Source organism: Chaetodon trifascialis, chromosome 16 (assembly GCF_039877785.1).
Source record: "Chaetodon trifascialis isolate fChaTrf1 chromosome 16, fChaTrf1.hap1, whole genome shotgun sequence".
Taxonomy (NCBI): Eukaryota; Metazoa; Chordata; class Actinopteri; order Chaetodontiformes; family Chaetodontidae; genus Chaetodon; species Chaetodon trifascialis.
The window spans coordinates 20,972,583-20,991,540 of record NC_092071.1 but is presented as its reverse complement, the minus strand read 5'-3'; the positions used below and the strand labels follow the sequence as shown (position 1 = coordinate 20,991,540).

At 42.0% G+C, this 18,958-nt stretch overlaps 3 protein-coding genes across 3 annotated transcripts; 1 reads left to right on the top strand and 2 right to left on the bottom strand.

The window, feature by feature from the left end:
* Positions 1-1,113: 1,113 nt before the first annotated feature.
* On the bottom strand, positions 1,114-3,826 carry pigw (phosphatidylinositol glycan anchor biosynthesis, class W). The gene is made up of 2 exons (XM_070983010.1): positions 3,695-3,826; positions 1,114-3,297 (listed from the first exon to the last, which is right to left on the bottom strand). The coding sequence occupies exons 1-2, from the start codon at positions 3,695-3,697 to the stop codon at positions 1,801-1,803; spliced, it is 1,500 nt and encodes a 499-aa protein (XP_070839111.1). The 5' UTR covers positions 3,698-3,826; the 3' UTR covers positions 1,114-1,800.
* A 392-nt stretch (positions 3,827-4,218) lies between these two features.
* LOC139344360 (unconventional myosin-XIX) lies at positions 4,219-15,043 on the top strand. The gene is made up of 24 exons (XM_070982457.1): positions 4,219-4,442; positions 5,894-6,041; positions 6,731-6,879; positions 7,122-7,235; positions 7,920-8,052; positions 8,127-8,196; positions 8,291-8,393; positions 8,496-8,592; positions 8,693-8,769; positions 8,959-9,046; positions 9,250-9,415; positions 9,643-9,716; positions 9,808-9,929; positions 10,103-10,216; positions 10,448-10,624; positions 10,709-10,846; positions 10,947-11,054; positions 11,175-11,245; positions 11,342-11,421; positions 12,587-12,750; positions 12,917-13,046; positions 13,383-13,468; positions 13,993-14,316; positions 14,424-15,043. Exons 1-24 carry the CDS (start codon positions 4,383-4,385, stop codon positions 14,535-14,537), a joined length of 2,907 nt encoding a protein of 968 aa, XP_070838558.1. The 5' UTR covers positions 4,219-4,382; the 3' UTR covers positions 14,538-15,043.
* A 454-nt stretch (positions 15,044-15,497) lies between these two features.
* znhit3 (zinc finger, HIT-type containing 3) lies at positions 15,498-18,419 on the bottom strand. Its single transcript, XM_070982460.1, has 5 exons — positions 18,181-18,419; positions 17,437-17,468; positions 17,240-17,305; positions 16,946-17,023; positions 15,498-16,821 (listed from the first exon to the last, which is right to left on the bottom strand). The coding sequence occupies exons 1-5, from the start codon at positions 18,246-18,248 to the stop codon at positions 16,619-16,621; spliced, it is 447 nt and encodes a 148-aa protein (XP_070838561.1). The 5' UTR covers positions 18,249-18,419; the 3' UTR covers positions 15,498-16,618.
* Positions 18,420-18,958: the final 539 nt, after the last annotated feature.

The window sequence follows — 18,958 nt, the reverse complement described above, 5'->3', positions numbered from 1 at the left end:
TACGATGACATAATATTATAAATGGTCAAATAACCAAAATTATTGTTCAGTCTTACTTGTGAAAGGTAATCCCATGTGATCTGCTTTTAATACTGCGGCGGTTATTGCAGCCGTAGGCTGTACAAAATACGGGCATAGTTACTCTCTTTATGTTGCCTTCAGTTGGCTCTGGTGCTAGCCTAGAGTGAGAAGAAGACCCAACCAATATGGTGGCGACGCTGGATTACGCTCCAGCACGTAGTGAGGCGTCACTGTCTATGGAATCTTCATTACTGGCTTGAACTTTGCCCTCCACACGTCGTAGCTGACGTTACCACGCGTGTGGCCTTCAGGGGGCGCACTCTAGACGAAAATGCCCATTCATACAAGTAAAGCTGCTATGAATCTATTACATAGAACATCTTGTTGAACACTTTGGTACACAAAAAGATCTTGTCACTTTGACGGAATCTCACCTCATGTTTTTAGGTACAACTGTATGTCCTTGTCATTTTGAAAGAATCTCACCTCATGTTCTTGAATATATTTGCATGTCCTGAAGAATGTGACTTTTAGCCTTGAGTCAGAAATATTAGGTGCCTGAAGACAATCAGTCCTAATAACAACAGATGCTCATGGCACCTCTCTTCCTTATTCATGATGCTTGTAATATTATCCCCACGCCTGAAGACACACACACACACACACACACACACACACACACACACACACACACACACACACACACACACACACACACACACACACACACACACACACACACACACAGATTGTTTATCACATGTCCAGAACAAGATATGTTGTGCCCAGGACTTGGGAACTAGCCAATTATGTTCTGTAACGTATATCTGATTATTGTACGGGGTTGGTCAAACCCAACACCATAAATATCAACTTTTGTCTGACAACGGTGCTCATTCTGGCTGAGATCCTGCGGGAACTCTGACACTCTGAGACCAGCGCTGCATGGCTTTACATGTGACCTCGAATAAATACTTTGACTGTGAACCGTAGACTCCTCCGGACAGTTCTTGGGCTTCCAACAAAAGAACAGAGCTGCAAAGCTAACAAATCCATTGAAATGAATGAGTGAGCCTTACGGATTTTCACTTCTTAATTTTTATTTGCTTGTTCCTTTGTGTTCATTAGTTTTACATGCATATGGGGCTATATTAGATTTTAACTTCAGGTTGAGGGTTTGGTGCACAGACTGGAACAACAGAGAATAAACAATGAAATGAAAAATCAAAGTATAGAGAAGATTTGAACAGGATGTTGTTAGGATGGGAAATTAAAACCTCCCAAAAACAGATGTGTACATATATGGATATACAGAGAAGCAACAGATCTAAAGCTGATATTACAGGCTATGCTCGATTGCTGCATCATTTTAAACGCAGTTTTTTCCTTTTAAGAAAAGTTCAGGTTTGCTGCTGACTTAAGTCTGAAGTCCGAAAATCCTAGTAAACCAAAGCCAGTTCTATAGTAGACCAATCCTGTGCAAGCAGAATGCACTATTTGGTAGCAATGTTTTTTTTATTTTGTTAGTTTTTTAAACACTCACAGTTAAAAAATAATTTAAACACACTTAACATGTCTGGTTTGATAGTAAACTGCAGTCCAAGTCCTTACGTATTCTGAGACACTCGCATACATATAAACATAGCATGTACAAAATTATCTTCAGCATCATACAGCATTAAACCCCAGTGTTTTTTATTGTCCTGAATTGTCACTTCAGCCCCACAAAATCCTTGAAAATATAGAAATGCACCTTGTAGTATTGTTACAAATGTAACTTCACCAGAATTTTACTGTGATTCCACAAAAATGTAGAACATGTATTACAAAGCAATTCATGAACATGTACAACAGCAAAACACACACTGAAAATATGCTGCTACAGGTAAGTGTGTCCACTATGGAGTTGGTCAAACCTGTCAGGACATTTGCAAGCAAGAAAAATAACAACTGATTCCTGCTGACAGCTTGAACAAGGCAGTGTCTTTCTATTTCACCTGTCTTTTTGTCAGAGACAGAGTTGGATTGTTTTTTACACAAATTCCACGATGAGGGTACAAAGAAGCAGCCTGATGTTCTTTTGGAAAACAGTAAAACCATGTCAGCCATACCAAGCCAGGACATAAAAAACAAAGACTGAGCAACACTCCAAATGCAGAAAGGTAAATTAGCTAAGCGGCGAGACACTGGCTCCACGAGTGTCTGACATGTGTACAAAGCAGCGTACAGGACAACACTTCCCAACAAGATGCTCAAAAGTGTTTTGAGCCACTGTCTAACTTGGGATCTTGGTTGCATCACATAGACTCCCACCTGAACTCCTGCCATATAGATGGCTACGTAGCCTACCACAGAGATTATGCCCTCCTTGTTAGCATGCAGAAAGTCCTTTTCTCTGTCATTGTTGTGGATCATGAAGGTCTTCAGCCTGGATGTCTCCAAAATGTACTGATAAAATCCACTGATCAGAAGAGCAAAAACCCATGATTGACTGGCTGGTAAAACAGTCAAAATTATAGAAGCCATGACTCTGACGACAGCTAGTGTGAAGAAGAAATTCCAGTGGACGCCATATTCTGTCACATGCTCCTGGTAGCCAGTCATTTTGACGCTCACCAGCCTTCCCATACCAAGAACAACCAGGGGCCAGATGGACAGGAGCTGCTTTTTGATATGATTCATCCTGGATCCCGAAATGTTCTTCCTGCGCGCCTCAGGACAGACGAGGGCATTTGCAAAGACGTACGCTCCGACCCCAAAGTCCATAACCCCTGTCCCATAGGTTTCTGTTTTAGCATATCGTCTTGGGAAGACACTAAAGTCAACGGCAAGAATGCTGATGGCTGTTTTCACATTTACAAACACACGGAAGATTGTCACAAAGGGAACCTGGTTGAACTCAATGTGACTCTGAAGGAAGGTGCTGACAGTGCTGTGTGGGTGCTGAGCAGAAGGACGGCTGTTGGTATAATAGATATAGCAAAACACACAAGCTGAAACCAAGGTGAGACCTATGATGACCAGGTGAAGAGTGCTGCTCAGCAGTGTGCACGATAGGATGAGGGGGAGAATAAGCAAAGAGAAGTCTAGAAGCAGGTGAGAGATCAGGGGAAGTGGCAGAGGAAGAGTCCCTTTGGCCTGATGGTAGAGGATCAGAATGAGTCCTCTGCTGATGAGGCACAGTGGGGTGAGAAATGAGCCCAGTGCCACCTCCTGAAGACTGGTCCCGTTCAGATTACTGACGAATGCTTCCTTCAGTTCCCTCTGAGACATCGTCTGCAAACATTTAAATTCATTTTTTACTGCATGACAGAAACACGGTTGTACACAGGGACATATGAATATGCTCAACAGACGCTGGTAAATGGAACAACATTCAGGACACTATGACAAAAAACATTGAATTTGCAGGGATATGTGTACTCACTGACACATAAGTATAAAATTGTCACCTAAATGCAACAACTAATCTTGACTTAACGTACTGATTTTCGGCTGAAACAGCCGTCGTTTGCTTGCGTTGGTTTAAATGTACAAAGGAACATTTTAAACTGCTTTTCACGATAAATTTTCCCTTTCCCACATAGTATTTCACGCGCACTCACCATCTTGGCTCTCTAGTCTACACTACGACGTTTAATTACATTACATGTGTCTACTTATCTGTACTTACCATGTCTTTGTCTGTTCGACGTGGGAATGCGGATTCATAAAATACCTGTTTTACAGCATGCTCATTTACAACAGCTTTTAGTCCACACCATCATGCTACATCAACTTGAAAGCTCATAGGTTTACTTCCGTATTCGGCCCCGTGCTGCATTCATAACAGCTCGGATTTCCGAATATTTTCAACTTAACCGGGACTTGAGTTTAATTAATTCTAACCTTAGCATCAGTAAATATGACGGTCAAAAAGCTCTATTTCAGGCAACTGATAAAAGCAGGATTATTATTCTTGTATTTTGGATATACAAAAGGAAAACTAGAGGTAAATTAATAAATATGGAGTCGCAATTTTAAGTCTAGTTCAATTTAATTCAAACAAGGCAACAGCTATAAGGCTTTAAACTATGGGTAATTTAATGGAAAACCTTACTGCTCAACAAGCGGTGGTCAGATGTCCCATGAAGCATCGGGAGCAGGGCGGGAAGAAGTGTGTGATTGGGAGTTGGAAAGGCAGTCGGACAAGCAGCAGGCAGGAGCCACGGGAAGTCGTCCTTGAGGAATGTCTGACAGTAATGGAAACTGCTGAGGTCCAGGACTGCAGAGTGGAATAATCTTAAAGAAGAATTTAGGCGAAGTTATTATACAATTGTTTTGTCTGTTGTAAGACAGACACGAAATTAACGGTAAAATCAATGAGTTCTGCGGACAACCGAGGAAACGTTGGAGCAGGACACAGAAATGGAGGGGCGACGGTAAGTCAGGACACGGGGAACACCCGTCCACAACTCTACCGGAGCTTTAGGAGGCTTCCTCTTAACTTCATGGAGTGTAAAAAATTAAAAAATAAGTTGACTTGACCTTGATTAACTTTTTCGATCTGTAGTCACTGATTCTCAGTGATGACTGGTTGGTATTCAAACGCTTTGTGGATACTTTAACTGTATGGACACATACAGTACCTGTGACCGAATGAAAATACCGCAATATAATGTTTGATGTGCCACGTGAAAATCGTTCGTGTTACAAATTGGTAACGTGTTTGTCCCCTGCTCTTAGAGAAGGGGGAACACACACACATACACACTGTCAGATGTGTTGCGTTGAAACACTGAGACAGCGCCTTATCGCACAGCGGTTTCCAGCTTTCTAGCACATATGCAACAGTCACTAAATTGCCAGATTTTTGACTGGAGTTTGGATTGAGGAGAGCACAAAAGGCCGGAGGCTACTCAAACAGGTGTCACAGAACTTAAGAAATCACTTTGTTAATGCGTTGTTTATTATCTACCTCTATGATTTTTGTACTCACAGTATTTATTCTTCAGCCTACTACCGCTCTCTAAAATCATATCATCCTACTACAATGAGACTTAACTGTGTGTTAAGTGTGTTAGCTGTATGTCAGTTTGAATGTATTGTGGACTCAGGATGTTATTTATGTAGCATTAGGTATGAAATTCATGACATTGAATCTGTTTACATGGCTGAAAAAGGCCTTACAGAGTGATGGGATGTAGGCTACCTGTCCCTGGATTAATTCTGTCTGCACAAATTTAGTCCCTCAGACTGTTGACAGTTGTCAGACAGGCTGCAGGTTCAGACCATGTGATCTTGGCAGGATAAAGCAGACTTCCATTTGTAAGTCTGGGCTGATTGTGAATGAACGAATGACACATGATACATTGGCCAAGGTGATTCTGCACAAATACATGTTGAAATTGCCCATGCAAGACTACTTTTAGACTTTACGTACAGTAGTAATATATATGATGTTTGGCCGCTCTCTCAGAGCCGAGAATAAAAAGTCATACATTTGATTACATAGAGACAGGATGTTTTATGACGTGCCATAAGTCAGGGAAGTGTGCCAGATTGTATTGACCCACCACATGTTAAACAATTGTATGCTCATAATACGTGCTGTATAGTCATGAGCATGGGTTAAAATACTGGCCTTGAATGAAACCTGCTGAATCAAGCTGCTGAAAACTGTCGTGTTCAAGACTTAACGTCATGATGACGTCAGAACTTTGGGCACAGCTGCCTAGTGTCTGACTTCTGGAGAATAGAGTTTAAGTTTTACATATGCGCTCCACTTTGTTGGAGACCACTCAGGTATTTTCGTGGCATGAAATAAAATGTGTCAGTTCATATTTTAAACCCATCCTCTCTTTGTGTGTTCACCTCACATTTTCTCTCATAGGTGAGAAGATTTGTCCAGAAAGTCCGTTCTCCTCACCCATCCCTAAACGATTCACTGGAGGGAGAAGTTCAGGCCTTCCTCATCGATGAAGACCAACTCCATACTTACGACGACCTCACCAAAGTCAACCCTGTGACCCCAACAACAGGTAACAAACAGGGCTATAATGTCGATGGGGCCTGCAGAGTCTCTAAATCACTTGATGACACAAACACGAGGCGTCATCATAGGGCATGGTGCTGGTAGCACCTGCTGTCTCAGCCAAGTGTTATTTAAGTCATTTCATCTAGTACCCCCTCCACTTGCTATGAATGCATGATTCTTGAAATGTCCGCTAAGTGCTAAGTGTTTGTATGTTGTACAAACTTTGTCTTAATTTACAAATACACAGCCAGTGTGACGCAGTGTTTTCCAGCTCATGTCACCTCTGCTGTGTATTATTTAAGCCCATCAAGATAAAATCTGCAGGGATGATAAAAGAGTGAATGCACAAATGATTGCTGTGCTACACATGCCTCCCAAGATACACTGGTTCTTGTATTCTTTCTGTGTCTTTAATACAGTAGTTATGGTAAATGTGAAGCATAATATTTAACTTTAACTTTGTATGTGTTTATCTCACCATTGTTTGTCTTGACTGAACATATCGATGATTTTTGAAGATTTTAGATTATATAGTAAGAATTGTATTATAAAGAGAGATATCTTGGCCATTTTCAGGCTTCTTCTGTGGTGTTCTGTTGTTCCTGCCTCTGGTGGTTATCACTATAAAATACTGGTTTGCCTGTTTTTTCCTGTTAATGCCTACAGATGATATTTCATGTTTTTCTCTGGTAGTGCTGAAATGTCTTCAGGCCAGGTACAGTGTGAAGGTGTTTTACACCCATGCTGGCTGCACCCTAGTGGCTCTCAACCCCTTCCAGCCAATCCCAGACCTCTACTCTCTGGATGTGATGAAGGAGTATCATTGCGCTCCTCAGCCCCAGGTATTTACAAAGCAGAGTTACCGTTAGAAAGAGCTGGTGCCCGTCCACGTGTCTTTGAAGATTTCAATGTCCCAGACAAATGGGAGAAATTCTGTTCAACTAGTATCTGTGTCGGGGTCGGTCAGGATGAAATCATAGACTAATGCACACCTTCAAAAATTTGGAGCCTCTTGAAGGGACTGATGGCTCTCCCTGTAGACACTGACCAGCCTCTTAACAAGTCTGTGTATCTTTGTCAACAGGAGTTCAAACCACACATCTTTATTGTGGCAGAAGAAGCCTACAGGAATATTCAGGGCCAGCTGGAGCCAGTGAACCAGTCCTTGGTGGTCAGTGGTGAGAGCGGTGCAGGAAAGGTAAGGCAACACACAGTGTGTTCAGCTTAAATAATTAACATAACCCTCCACATCGACCAGGGGTTTAACACTTTTTTCTTCCAGCGTCACAGCTGTGCAGGCTGGGTAGTGGCCAATTTACAGTATATGGACTAAGCTGATTAGGCTTTTGTAAGCTGGTTTGTTTCAAGCTGTGTGATTCATTCCCTGTATATTATCAATGCATATATGTCAGTATTCAATAATCCCATTTGTTGTTCAGCACAAGATAAGAAGGGGAGATTGGATGTGTTTATCTGTTGAGTGACGTGTATTTTCCATATTATGAGCAGCACGAGAGGTTTGTTTTGACATATTATTAATTAGTGGGAAAGAAAATCTATAAGGAAGGGAGCTGGCGACCGGCCACGTAATCTATGTAATCAAATCTATGAAGAATCCAAAGAAAAGATGTCTGAGCTGTTGCCAAAGTGTTTGATCTCTGGGGAAAACCCCACTGAAATGAGCAGGTGCCACAATAGTAAAAAGAATAATGTCGCTAGAGCTGAAACAGTTAGTGTATTAATTGATTAATACACTAACTGACGGTTGACAGTAAACTACCCGCTTCTCAAAATGTGAGGATTTGCAGCATTGAATGTGGAATAATTAGATGAATTTTTGATTTCTCTGACATTTTTACACACATGTATTGTTTCCTCACAGACATGGACATCTCGCTGCCTGATGAAATACTACGCCACTGTGGCGGCCTCCTCTTCAGTGCTGAAGAGCCAGGACACAGTGGAGAGGATAGAGAGGAGGGTGCTGGACTCCAACCCCATCATGGAAGCTTTTGGTGAGTGAAGTCTCATTTCTGTGAAAATCACCAGTGTAGACAGTCACTCGGTTAACACATTCCCCTCCTCGTAGGCAATGCCTGCACGCTACGGAACAACAACAGCAGTCGCTTTGGAAAGTACATTCAGCTCCAGCTAGACAGGTACTTACAGCTAATTGAGCAGCTGCATGTTATGTATGCACTCTAATGCAGGTTGTAGGTCAGTTTAATCCATTCAGCATGTTATTTTTACAAGGTGTCAGCTGTTAGTGGGGGCGTCTGTGCAGACATATTTGCTGGAGAAGACAAGAGTGTCCTGCCAACCGGCTAATGAGAGGAACTTCCACATCTTTTATCAGGCGAGTTAACAGGGCTGCACCAAACCTTACATGCTGATCTGGTACTTTCAGTTCAATAAGAATACATTCAGATGCAAATACTGACAGCGTGTTGCTTTTCAGATGATGAAGGGGGCCACAGGTGAGCAGAGAAAGGAGTGGAAGATGCCGCGTGACCAGTGTTTTGTGTGGCTGCCAAATTCTGAAAAAACAGTTGAGGGTCAGTCTTTTTCATGTGTATTTTTTGCTGTTTTTTGTCTTTTATTCTGCTAATTTTTGTGATTATCACAAGTAACTTCTGCTCATTTAATGTTTTATAGAGGATTGTTTCCACGAGACTGTTGAGGCAATGGTTCATCTGGGCATTAATGCAGAGAGGCAGAGACAGATATTCAGGGTAAGGTACTCATCGTTGCTAGGAGCTGTTACTTCAAGAAACACTTATATCTGCTTACAACTACAGTATCGAGTTATAAGCTGTTTATTACACTTTTATGTACTGCTTAAAAATGCTGAATGAGGGGTGCATTTTTTTATCTTTCTCTGTAAGCGTGGAATTTAATTTCTCTGTTGTAATGCATTGCAGATATTAGCAGGGATTCTGCAGCTGGGGAACGTGAATTTCTCCTCTTTGGATGAATCACAGCCTTGTAACCTAGATGAGCAGTCCAAAGGTATTGGATATGATTTTGTTTCATATATTTAATCAGCTCGTCTTAAAACTTAAAACCTCCATTATTTAATAATGTATGTATGTATGTATTAATGCTGCTCGACTGAAGAATACATTCCATGACACCACCCCACTCGCTGACAGTACCTGTTAGCAAACTTGAAACATGTAGTTCACAGCCGTCCACTCTTGCCTGTGGTTTAGACTTTGTGCAGCGGGCTGCTGAGCTGCTGTGCGTCCCTGCTGAGGAGCTTCAGACGTGTTTAAGAGTGAGGACGTTGAAAGCGGGAAAGCAGAGCGTGTTCAAGCCGTGTTCCAAGGCAGAGTGCAGCATGCGGAGAGACTGCCTGGCCAAGGTCACCTACGCACAGTAAGAATGATTTGATCATCAAACAACAGCAATTTGTCACAGTGTGATGACGTCATGTGGAAAGCGCTGGTCCTGCAAGAGCTTGTTTTTGTCCTTTGACTAAGACTCAGTCAAACACTCAAAAGTGAAACCATCATGCCTTTTTGTTTACAATAAACAGCGAGCAAGATATGTCTGTTAAGCCCGACTCTGTCTATTGGAGTAACTGTGTCACTTTTTCCCAACAGATTATTTGAGTGGCTGGTTACGTTCATCAACAACAGCATATGTGCAAACAAATCAACATGGTGCAACTTCATAGGTACAAGCTTTGCTGTCTTTTACGTCATTGAATGTTGTCCCCAGTTTCTTTTCATACGCTTACGCAGTCCTGTCCTGTCTGTGATCTCCAGGAGTTCTAGATGTGTACGGGTTTGAGTGTTTCCACATCAATAACCTGGAGCAGCTGTGCATCAACTACGCCAATGAGAAACTGCAGCAGCACTTTGTGGCACATTATCTTCGAGCTCAGCAGGTAGCGTCTATCAGTTTTACGTCCCGTGCGGAGATCTCAGCAGAACCACGGTTTCTCTGATGGTGGTCTGCTTATCGTGTCCATGTCCAGGCCTCAGAATTGGTACGCACCTTGTGTAATGTGAGAAATGTATTACGTACTGGAATATTTATGTTCATCTGTGCGTCTCTCAGGAGGAATATGTGTCAGAGGGGTTGGAGTGGTCCTTTGTCAAATACCAAGACAACCAGAGCTGCCTGGATCTTATAGAGGGAAGTCCAGTCAGTGTGTTTTCTCTTCTGAATGAGGTATGCTGCTCATGGTTTCATGCTTATGGATTTATCTTTTTATGTTGAAGCCTGTTGTACTTTTGTGTAGAAGGACGGGATGCCAGCAGTTTTTTGTGTTCCTTTTAACCCCTTGTTTCCATGCACAGGGGATTGTGGTCATTTTCTTGGTTTATACATACACTGATTTGTTATTAAATATATGTATCTTGATTAAGTGGATGTTTCCAACTTTCTTCACCTGTGCTATAGGAGAGTCGTCTGAATCGAGCCTCTGATGCAAAGATGTTCAGGATTCGTTTGGAGAAGGAGCTCTGTGAGAACGCCAGCATCAGCTGGGACAAGTTCAGCAAGGAGCCACACTTCACTGTGGCCCATTACGCCGGCAGAGTCAACTATCAGATACAGGGGATGGTGGAGAAGAACAAGGTGTGCAGGGAAAACTTTTGAATTGTCTTCAGAAAGTTGACCACAGCTCCATCCACTCATCTCCTGCTGGACTTTGTGTTTCAGGACCCAGTCCCACCAGAGCTCATCAACCTTCTTCAGAAGTCTGACAACCCCCTGCTGCACCAGATCTTCACTGACAAGGAAACTGAGAACCCAGCCACCAAGGGGCTCAGTAAGGTCACTGTGGTCTCCAAGTTCAAGGTGGGAGCCAACTAAAGCATACATTAGTTTGTCCAGGCCTGGAGAGCTCCTCATGAGAGGGTTGAGTCATGGCACTGATGACATTGATGTTTGCTTGTAGAACTCTCTGGAGAGTCTGATGAGGATCCTCCACACCACAACACCTCACTACACTCGCTGCATCAAACCAAACCCCGACTGCAAGCCACTGACCTTCAAAAAGGAGGAGGTAGATGTTCTACACACACATTTACAGTAACACTGTGCCACAGTGACAACAAAGAGAGGAGACACTGTCTATTTTTGCAGATGTGATGGGTTTTGATGGGTGTTTCCTGTGTGCTGGCAGGTTATCATGCAGTTGGAGGCCTGTGGGATTGTGGAGACTATTCATATTAGTGCTGCTGGCTTTCCAATCAGGTGAAATATTACAGTGAATTGAAACAGTTCATCAAATCTTAATGCTTTGCTTTGTTTCTCTTGGGTTTTGGTTGACTTGTCATTTCTGTTGTGCAGAATTCCTTTCAAAGGCTTCATGCAGCGTTATGGACTGATTGCAAAATATTCAAATGTCAAATCAGGGAGTCAGTGTGTTGGTAAGTACATTTTGTTTTGGGATCCATTTAAAGTCAATGTTGGCATGTTTACTGTGGGCAAAGATTCATTTTATCTCCTCTCTTTAGGTTTGCTGGTTTACTCTCCTTTTCCTACATTAGCCCTCTTAGTAAATGTGGTCCTCAGTTCTCTACTCTTCTTGGGACTTTTCCATTTGGTGTATAAAAACAGGACTTTTTAACAAAATTTGCAACTTCTTATGAACTTTCCAGGTAAATGCATGCACCTCTGACTATCAGGCCCTGCTTTGCATGTTTCTCTTCACATTCCTGATCATTTTATGCTTGAACTTGTCTTATAACCCACTGTTCAGCTGCTTTTTGGCTATGCTAGCAGCTCTGTGGAAGACAGTATTGGTCTTTCTGTCCATCACTTTGGTCCAGACTGGAATATGTCAACAGCTATTGGGTGGATTGCAATGGAACTTTGTACAGACGTTTGTTGTTCACAGAGGATAAACCTGCTTACTTTGGTGATCCGCTTGCTTTTCCTCATTTTGGGGTTTTTGTGAAATCTTTGCAATATGAATGGACATGTTCATGGTCCCTTCAGGATAAATTGTAATCACTTTTGTGATGAAATCTACCATGCAGAAGCCTCTGTTTGTGTGTCCTTCAGCGCCACCCTGAGGTTAAAACTGTAACATGTCAAACTTTGATTTTTGACCAAATACCTGCCAAACTAATGATATTTCCATCAGCTCCATCTGTATTTTGTGTTTGGCGCTAATTAAAAAATGCATATTTATATTAACATTGCTATTGTGAGCATGTTAGCATGCTGGCATTAACATTTGACCCAAAGCTCCACTGTGCCCAACTACAGCTTTACTGACCTGCTGTCATCGCTGTACACTCTCAGTCTTGTTTTATGCATGTTCAAGGATTTTGCTCACTAATCTTGAATGCTGCCAGATGTTAACCAGGTTTGAAAGCAGCATTGACTTCACAGTAATCATATCAATGTCTGTCTGCTGTGCTGTTGATTCTGATGGATCTCTCTGTGCTCTCATGCTTACCCACTGAACAGGTTCTCCCTCACTGACTGACATACTGTCAAACAAATGCTATGCAGTGAAGTTTGAGTGCTGCTCTGCCAGTACTTGAAATGTCTCTAGTGCCTCATTCTAATTCTTCTCTGCCTTAGACGTGGAGGCTGACGGCATTGACGTTCTGCGGCAAGAGGTGGAGAAGCTCCTCCGTGTTGTGCTACGACACAAGGCTTTAGACCCCTCGCACAACCTTGACAGTGAAAAATACAATTCGTGGGTGCACTGTGGAAGGACTAAAGTTTTTCTCACCCAGTTGATGGTCAGTCATTTATATACATGGGCACAGATTAAACTGTGTGTAAAACTAGATAGTAATTTAGTAGTTTAGAATTTCCCTTTCAATCTCATCATATTGTACTTGGTGTTTAAGTGACTTATCAGGGATATAAAGCAAAGCTCTGACCTGCCTGGCTGTCGTCTTACAGCTCGATTTGCTGGAGGATCAGAGGAAGAAAATCCGGTCTAGGTGTGCCTTCTCCATTCAGTGCTGCTGGCTGCGCTACCGGCGTCGCAGACGCCGTGCCCGCCAGCAGTCTGCTGCTTTGATCCAAGCAGGTAAACTCTTAATGCCCTGGCCAGGTATCACTGACTGGGGACAGTAGAGCTCTGTGGCCTTGCTCCCGCTGTGAGTCTGCTGGCTTTGACCTCACTGTCTGGCCAACACGAACCAGCTGGCAGAGTCTGTACACAGTGTTTGCAGGCGGACTTTGTTTATCCCTTCAGAAGCTGCCAAACATTGAGGCTCACCTGATTGACTGTTGTTGACAAAGTTGTTTTAATATGTCCTTCTGAATGGGAGTACATGAACATGTCTCAGGATGATGCACAAAGTAAACTTGCAGAATGAATGGCTTGGTTAGATGTTGAAGCATGTTGTGTGTCCTGCTGCAGCGGTGCGGTCCTGGCTGGTCAGGAGGCAGGTCCAGAGATGGAACAGAGCAGCCTCAGTCATTCAGAGCACCTGGAAGAAGTGGAGGGTGAGATTTGGAAAGAACACGTATCATATCTTGTGTTTTCTTGCTCATTCTTCAAGTATCTGTTAAAGCTGCACGACATTGGAACTCTGTCACAGCAGAGAGCTGGACACATACTGTTTATTTAAAGATGATTAGGAGCCATCTTTGTGAGCACTTAAAGTCAGCTTCGCCTCGCTGTCTGCAGTCTGTCTGTGCTTTCTTGTCTGCTGTCACCTATTGCTTTCTTGCTGTAGTGAGTTTGACATGACGTACTTGCATGCATTCCCTTTATTGTGACCTTGCTTTTATTGAGCCAGGGATTTGTGCATTTTATGTACTGTATGTGTATGTGCTTTTTATATCTGTGTGCTGTATGCATTTGCCGTCAGTGTCTAATAATGCAGCACAGTCTGGTCTTATTTAGCGGATATTTCTAGAAACATTAAAGGAGATCTTCACCAGTGGTACACATGACAATCTGTTCACAGGTCCTGGGGAGTACTACTGCATCAGATATATAAATTATGTTGTTGTTTTTGTGGCAGGCACTATTGAAATCCTTAGCTGAGGCGGAACTGGACGACGCAAAGGACCTCATGGAGAATGACATGCCAGCATTGAACCCAGTTATCAGGGAGCGAGGCTCTGTGCAGCTCTCCAACATCCAGGAGCCTGTCACGGTGCGAGGGTGGCCCATGGGCCTGGCTCTGGCCTCGGCCCCGTCCATCACTGTGTCTCTGACAGCCAGGGGCTTCCAGAAGATGATGTCTGTGATGGCTTCCCTCAACCTGCCCTCCAGGAGAGGGATGTACAAGGTGGAGACCAACCAGTACACGCAGGGGCTCGCCTCCATACGGGCTCAACCCAAGGTGAGGGCACATTCACACAAGTTCTGTTAAATCTCAGATGAAGTTTTGATCATTTTTACGATTGGTCATTTGAGATTCAATCTTTTTTCAATCTATTTTCTTCTCAGGGATCTGTAAAGCTGCACTGTCAGCGATCTCCACTTCTCTATGCTGACAGGCAACCAGACATGAAGAGTGACGTGACAGGGTTCAACGAGATCCTGCTAGAGAAAACTTTGTAACAGCTCCCTCTTTGTAGAAGCTGATTTCGTGGACAGAATCTGACACAGAGGTAACCTGGTGTTTTAAGATGTCATTTTGCTCATTGTATTTGTATTTAAAGTGATCTTTTACAGCTCCAATTATCTTTTGTGAATGCCAAAGTCTCTCTCTGTATTAGAAAGGGGTACAAAACCTGCACCCTTGCATTATATTTTAACCTCACAGGTGGTCAGGTTAGACAATGCAGTGTACTGTGCACCTGAACTTCTTCTCAAAAATCCTCTGTTGTAGCCTTCATGCCCAAGGGACTCAAAAAAAAAATCACCTATAATTCAGAATCTAATTAAAAAGATTGAAACTCCAGAACGGCAGGGAGATTAAATAGCTTTTATTTCAATTATGAGAGATTATCAGTGCATTTTCTTGCCAGATTTGCTTGTGACGCCAGACCAGACAGCGAAACTATCACTGCAGATCGCGACCCTGTCTGAACAGCCCAATTGGTTTAACATGGGCGCTGAAAGGAGGCGGGCGACACTTCCGCCTTCTGTCTGAACTGCGTGTGAGGCAGAGATGATGTTGTCAACAATTTATGGAGCTTGTGCCATGTGTCACATATCAAAGACAATGAATGGAGTGTGAATTGATTGTGATGATGTCACTGCAGAACAAAGACAGTCATTTTAAAAATTAGTCTGAAACGAGAACTGGAATTACACGTGAACACCTTTGAAACAGAGGACTGCAGCGCTGCCTCTTTGGAACATCTGACTGTTGATCAAAGTATTGGGCCTTTGACGAGTGCCTTCCTTGAAATCTACACTTAAATCACAAATGAGCTGTTTGTTTATGTATTTATTTAAGGGTGACTATTTTGTGATTTGATAGATTTATTGTGGGTGTAAAGACTCACTGATTTAGATACAGCTGCCTGCATATGTTAGCACAATATCCAGCATTCATTTAATGTGATTTATGCTGGAGAAAGTCAGCAGATTTTGCACATTTAACGCACGTATTGCACATTAAAACCACAAAGACTGACAAGAGTCATGCACAAGCATCTATTAAGCATCACCTACGGGGACTGGATGAACCCTGGTTTCTTCAAATTGCTGCTTTGTTTGAGAAGGGGTCTATATATTATGCACATCTGCTAAATGTTTGACTGAATCACTTTCTGTGTGGATTTTAATCTGCTGCAGTCCAAAGCATCAATGCAAGTACTGTATAACATACCAAAGTCTTTTTACACCACTGTTTTTGTGTGGGAGAACAAACGTATTATTATAGCCATAAGGTTTTATTATATTCAGTTTTAATATTCAAAACATGTTTTTGTCATTGATGTAACTTAACACTGATAGCTTCTGAGGCAACACATTACCCAGAGCACATATGTTAAACCTATTCCACAAAGGGCCGAGTGGCTGAAGGTTTTCTTTCCAACCAAGCAGCAGCACACCAGACTTGACTCATTTCATCAGCTGATCTCAGTCTTCAGACAGCTGATTGGTCAGACTGCGTGCTCTTGATTGGTTGGAGGAAAAACCTGCAGCCACACAGCCCCTTGTGGAATAGGTTTGACATGCTGACTGAGAGGGACAGCATACCTTCCTTTGCTTGCTTAACACTTTTTTTTTGTGTCTGTATCACATATGATGAGTTTAGAATTTTGAAATCTGCATACTTTTTTGTCAGTGCTACCAAGGGATCAATGTACAACTTGAGTTATGTCACTATTTAAATTCATGTTTGGCTGAAATAAATATCAGTGTTAAAAAATGTGGAATGTAAGATGTTTTCCTTTCACCTCAAACTCTGTGTACATGTGATCATGTGATCAGCCAGTTCTCAAGTTAATTTAGTTAATTACAACTTGTTGACTCAGAAATGAATACTCTGAAAACATTTCAGCATTTCTTTGAACACAATATAGACTCTAGCATGATGAGGCACAGGACAGGACGTTAGATCAAGAAAAATGATTAACATGGCCTTTCTAAGACATTTAATGTATTTTTTAAAAAGCCCCCCCCCATACACATACACACAACTGTAATCAAAAAGTGACAGCAGAAAAACTAATGCAGGCATGAGTTTACAAATCATCATCTTCATCAAATGTTAATGATTTTGCTTCATTTTCTACAATTTTCAAACACTGATCTGAAAATTCAGCAAACAGAGGCTCCTGCATGGCCGCCTTCATCGCATCGTATTTGTTGTCTGCACCATCAACAGTGCACAGTAACTGTCTCAGATGGGGATTGCAAAGAAGATCTCGCAACTCTTTTGACTGACCTGCAGAGGAAATATGTAAAGATGAATTACTCACAAGTGACTGCTGAAAACTTCCTTTGTGTGGCGTTCGCTAAATGTGTGTTAAAAAAAATTGAAGAGGCAAAAGGTGATGCTGGATTTGTACCTAACAGCCGGAGTCTCTGCAGAGGCACTTTGTCAGTGATGTCATCTTCATGCAGCAGATCGTCAACACTCCATGGCTCTGCAAAAACAGTAATGTAAATAAAAGGTTTTCACACAGGGCATCAAAAATCTAAAACATTAGATAACAAGTACTCTTCTAGTGGTATGTTTTTTGTATTGCACTTGCTTCTTCCATGTTCCTAAAATAATGAATGTGGCTTTTGCCCTTGCTGGCTCATTTGGACACTCTATACAAAGAAACAGAATCACAGGGATGATGAGATAAATAACTTACCAGTGTTGAGGGCATCATTAGCTGCAGGCTCTGTGGGTGCAGGCTGCTCAAAAGGAACACAAGCATCTATGGACAAAAACAAATGAGGTGGTCCATCAGTGGATGATGAGCAGTGGGAATAATTCCCGAGTATGATCACAGCTTCTTTAAACATCATATAACTACATCACTGAATTACTCAGATTGAGCTCATTTACCTTTATGCCTCTTGTAGCAGCCAAGTGAACAACTGTAAAAAATAAAAATAAAAAATAAGTAAATTTAAAACTTTTTATCTGGCAGATCATTAATACAATACTGACTGAAGATAATATACACTGATATCAGTACATTTCATTTCCAGATTCTACGCATCAATAAGCAAACAAGCATACTCAGTTAAAAATTGGAGTCAATTAATGAATGGATAATTAAACCACCAGTCAAAACACGTCACGGTGTGATGTCTCATTCGTTCCTTCGCCGTTAAATCACAAATCGTTTTGACCTCCGTGGGTTGCCGTCCCATGTGGTGTTTATGTCTAAACCGTTTCCACGTGTTTAAGGATTTTACTTTAAGTCAGTAGCATCTTCTGCCAATTTTCTCATGTTTTTCTCTACTTTGTTAATTTAGTCACCAGCGCTCTCTCGGTTTAACGCTCTGTGAACTGATGTCATTTTATAAATGCGACGCTATGTTACAGCACTGTGACGTTAACGTAGTTTTCGCTCTCGGTGGAAAAGGCGGATATATATTCGATATTATTTTAAGTTGAGTCCAACAAACAAACAAACAAACATCAGAAAACTTTCTTTCACAGTAATGGCTATTTGTTCTCTGTTGTCGAATGACTGTTTATGAAGTCTGACGAACTTTACCAGCTAAAGAACCTAGCCAAACAAATCGGAAGCTAACTGGAGGTTCGCTAGCTGCCCTGCAGACGTCACTTAAAGCTACTTACTATCTTATTTTGCAGACTGGACATCTGTATTTAGGTGTCTGCTCGCTGCATACACTGCATATCTGCATCTTGGCGGGTATGAAAGTAAAGCACGAACAAATTGGTCACTTAGCCAGTAGCTCATACACGTTTTGAAGACCAGGAACGAGACGAAATCATTTCCGGTTGAGTAGCCTTTCAAAATAAAAGCCAGTAGTGTGGATAAAGTCAGTGTATGTCAGGTTGTCCTAATACAGGTAAGCATTTGCGAGACCCTAGTTCAACTGATGTGCACTTAACTTTTATACTGGCCATTTATTCATGTAATGTAATCACTGCACTGTACTTAATATGACCTGCAGATGCCGATACTTTGAATTGTCACTGCTTAGTTCTCATCATCCAGTGAAACACATCGATTTAGGAGCTGTGCCAATGTGATCTGCAGTTAATTTCTATAATTAAGTCAAGTGAAACCCCAAATAGTCCATCTGTAGACATCAGTGCCTCATCTGCCCTGAGAAAACACAGGACACAGACAAAAGGGGGAATCATAGAGAGCAGGACGATGGTCGGGTCCAGTGATCAAGTGAGGCAAAAAGAAAGAGATGGAGGAATAGATTCTGCTTTCATACAAATTATAAAAGCACAAAACAGTAACAAACCTGTAAGGCAGCCCACTTAACAGAACTAAACCAGTTGTATGACATCAGTTGGAAACTGGTTTTATCATCAGTTATGAGAAAAAGAGATAAAACAGTCCAAGGTGGTTTGCAATATTTAACATATGTTTTTATTG

Coding starts and splice junctions, on each gene's coding strand:
- LOC139344360 (XM_070982457.1), top strand. CDS start 4,383: ATGAGTTCTGCGGACAACCGAGGAAACGTTGGAGCAGGACACAGAAAT. Junction 8,394..8,495: donor ACTTCCACATCTTTTATCAG/GCGAGTTAACAG, acceptor GTTGCTTTTCAG/ATGATGAAGGGGGCCACAGG. Junction 8,593..8,692: donor TTCTGAAAAAACAGTTGAGG/GTCAGTCTTTTT, acceptor AATGTTTTATAG/AGGATTGTTTCCACGAGACT.
- znhit3 (XM_070982460.1), bottom strand. CDS start 18,248: ATGCAGATATGCAGTGTATGCAGCGAGCAGACACCTAAATACAGATGT. Junction 17,024..17,239: donor TAATGATGCCCTCAACACTG/GTAAGTTATTTA, acceptor CTGTTTTTGCAG/AGCCATGGAGTGTTGACGAT. Junction 16,822..16,945: donor GCAGAGACTCCGGCTGTTAG/GTACAAATCCAG, acceptor TTTCCTCTGCAG/GTCAGTCAAAAGAGTTGCGA.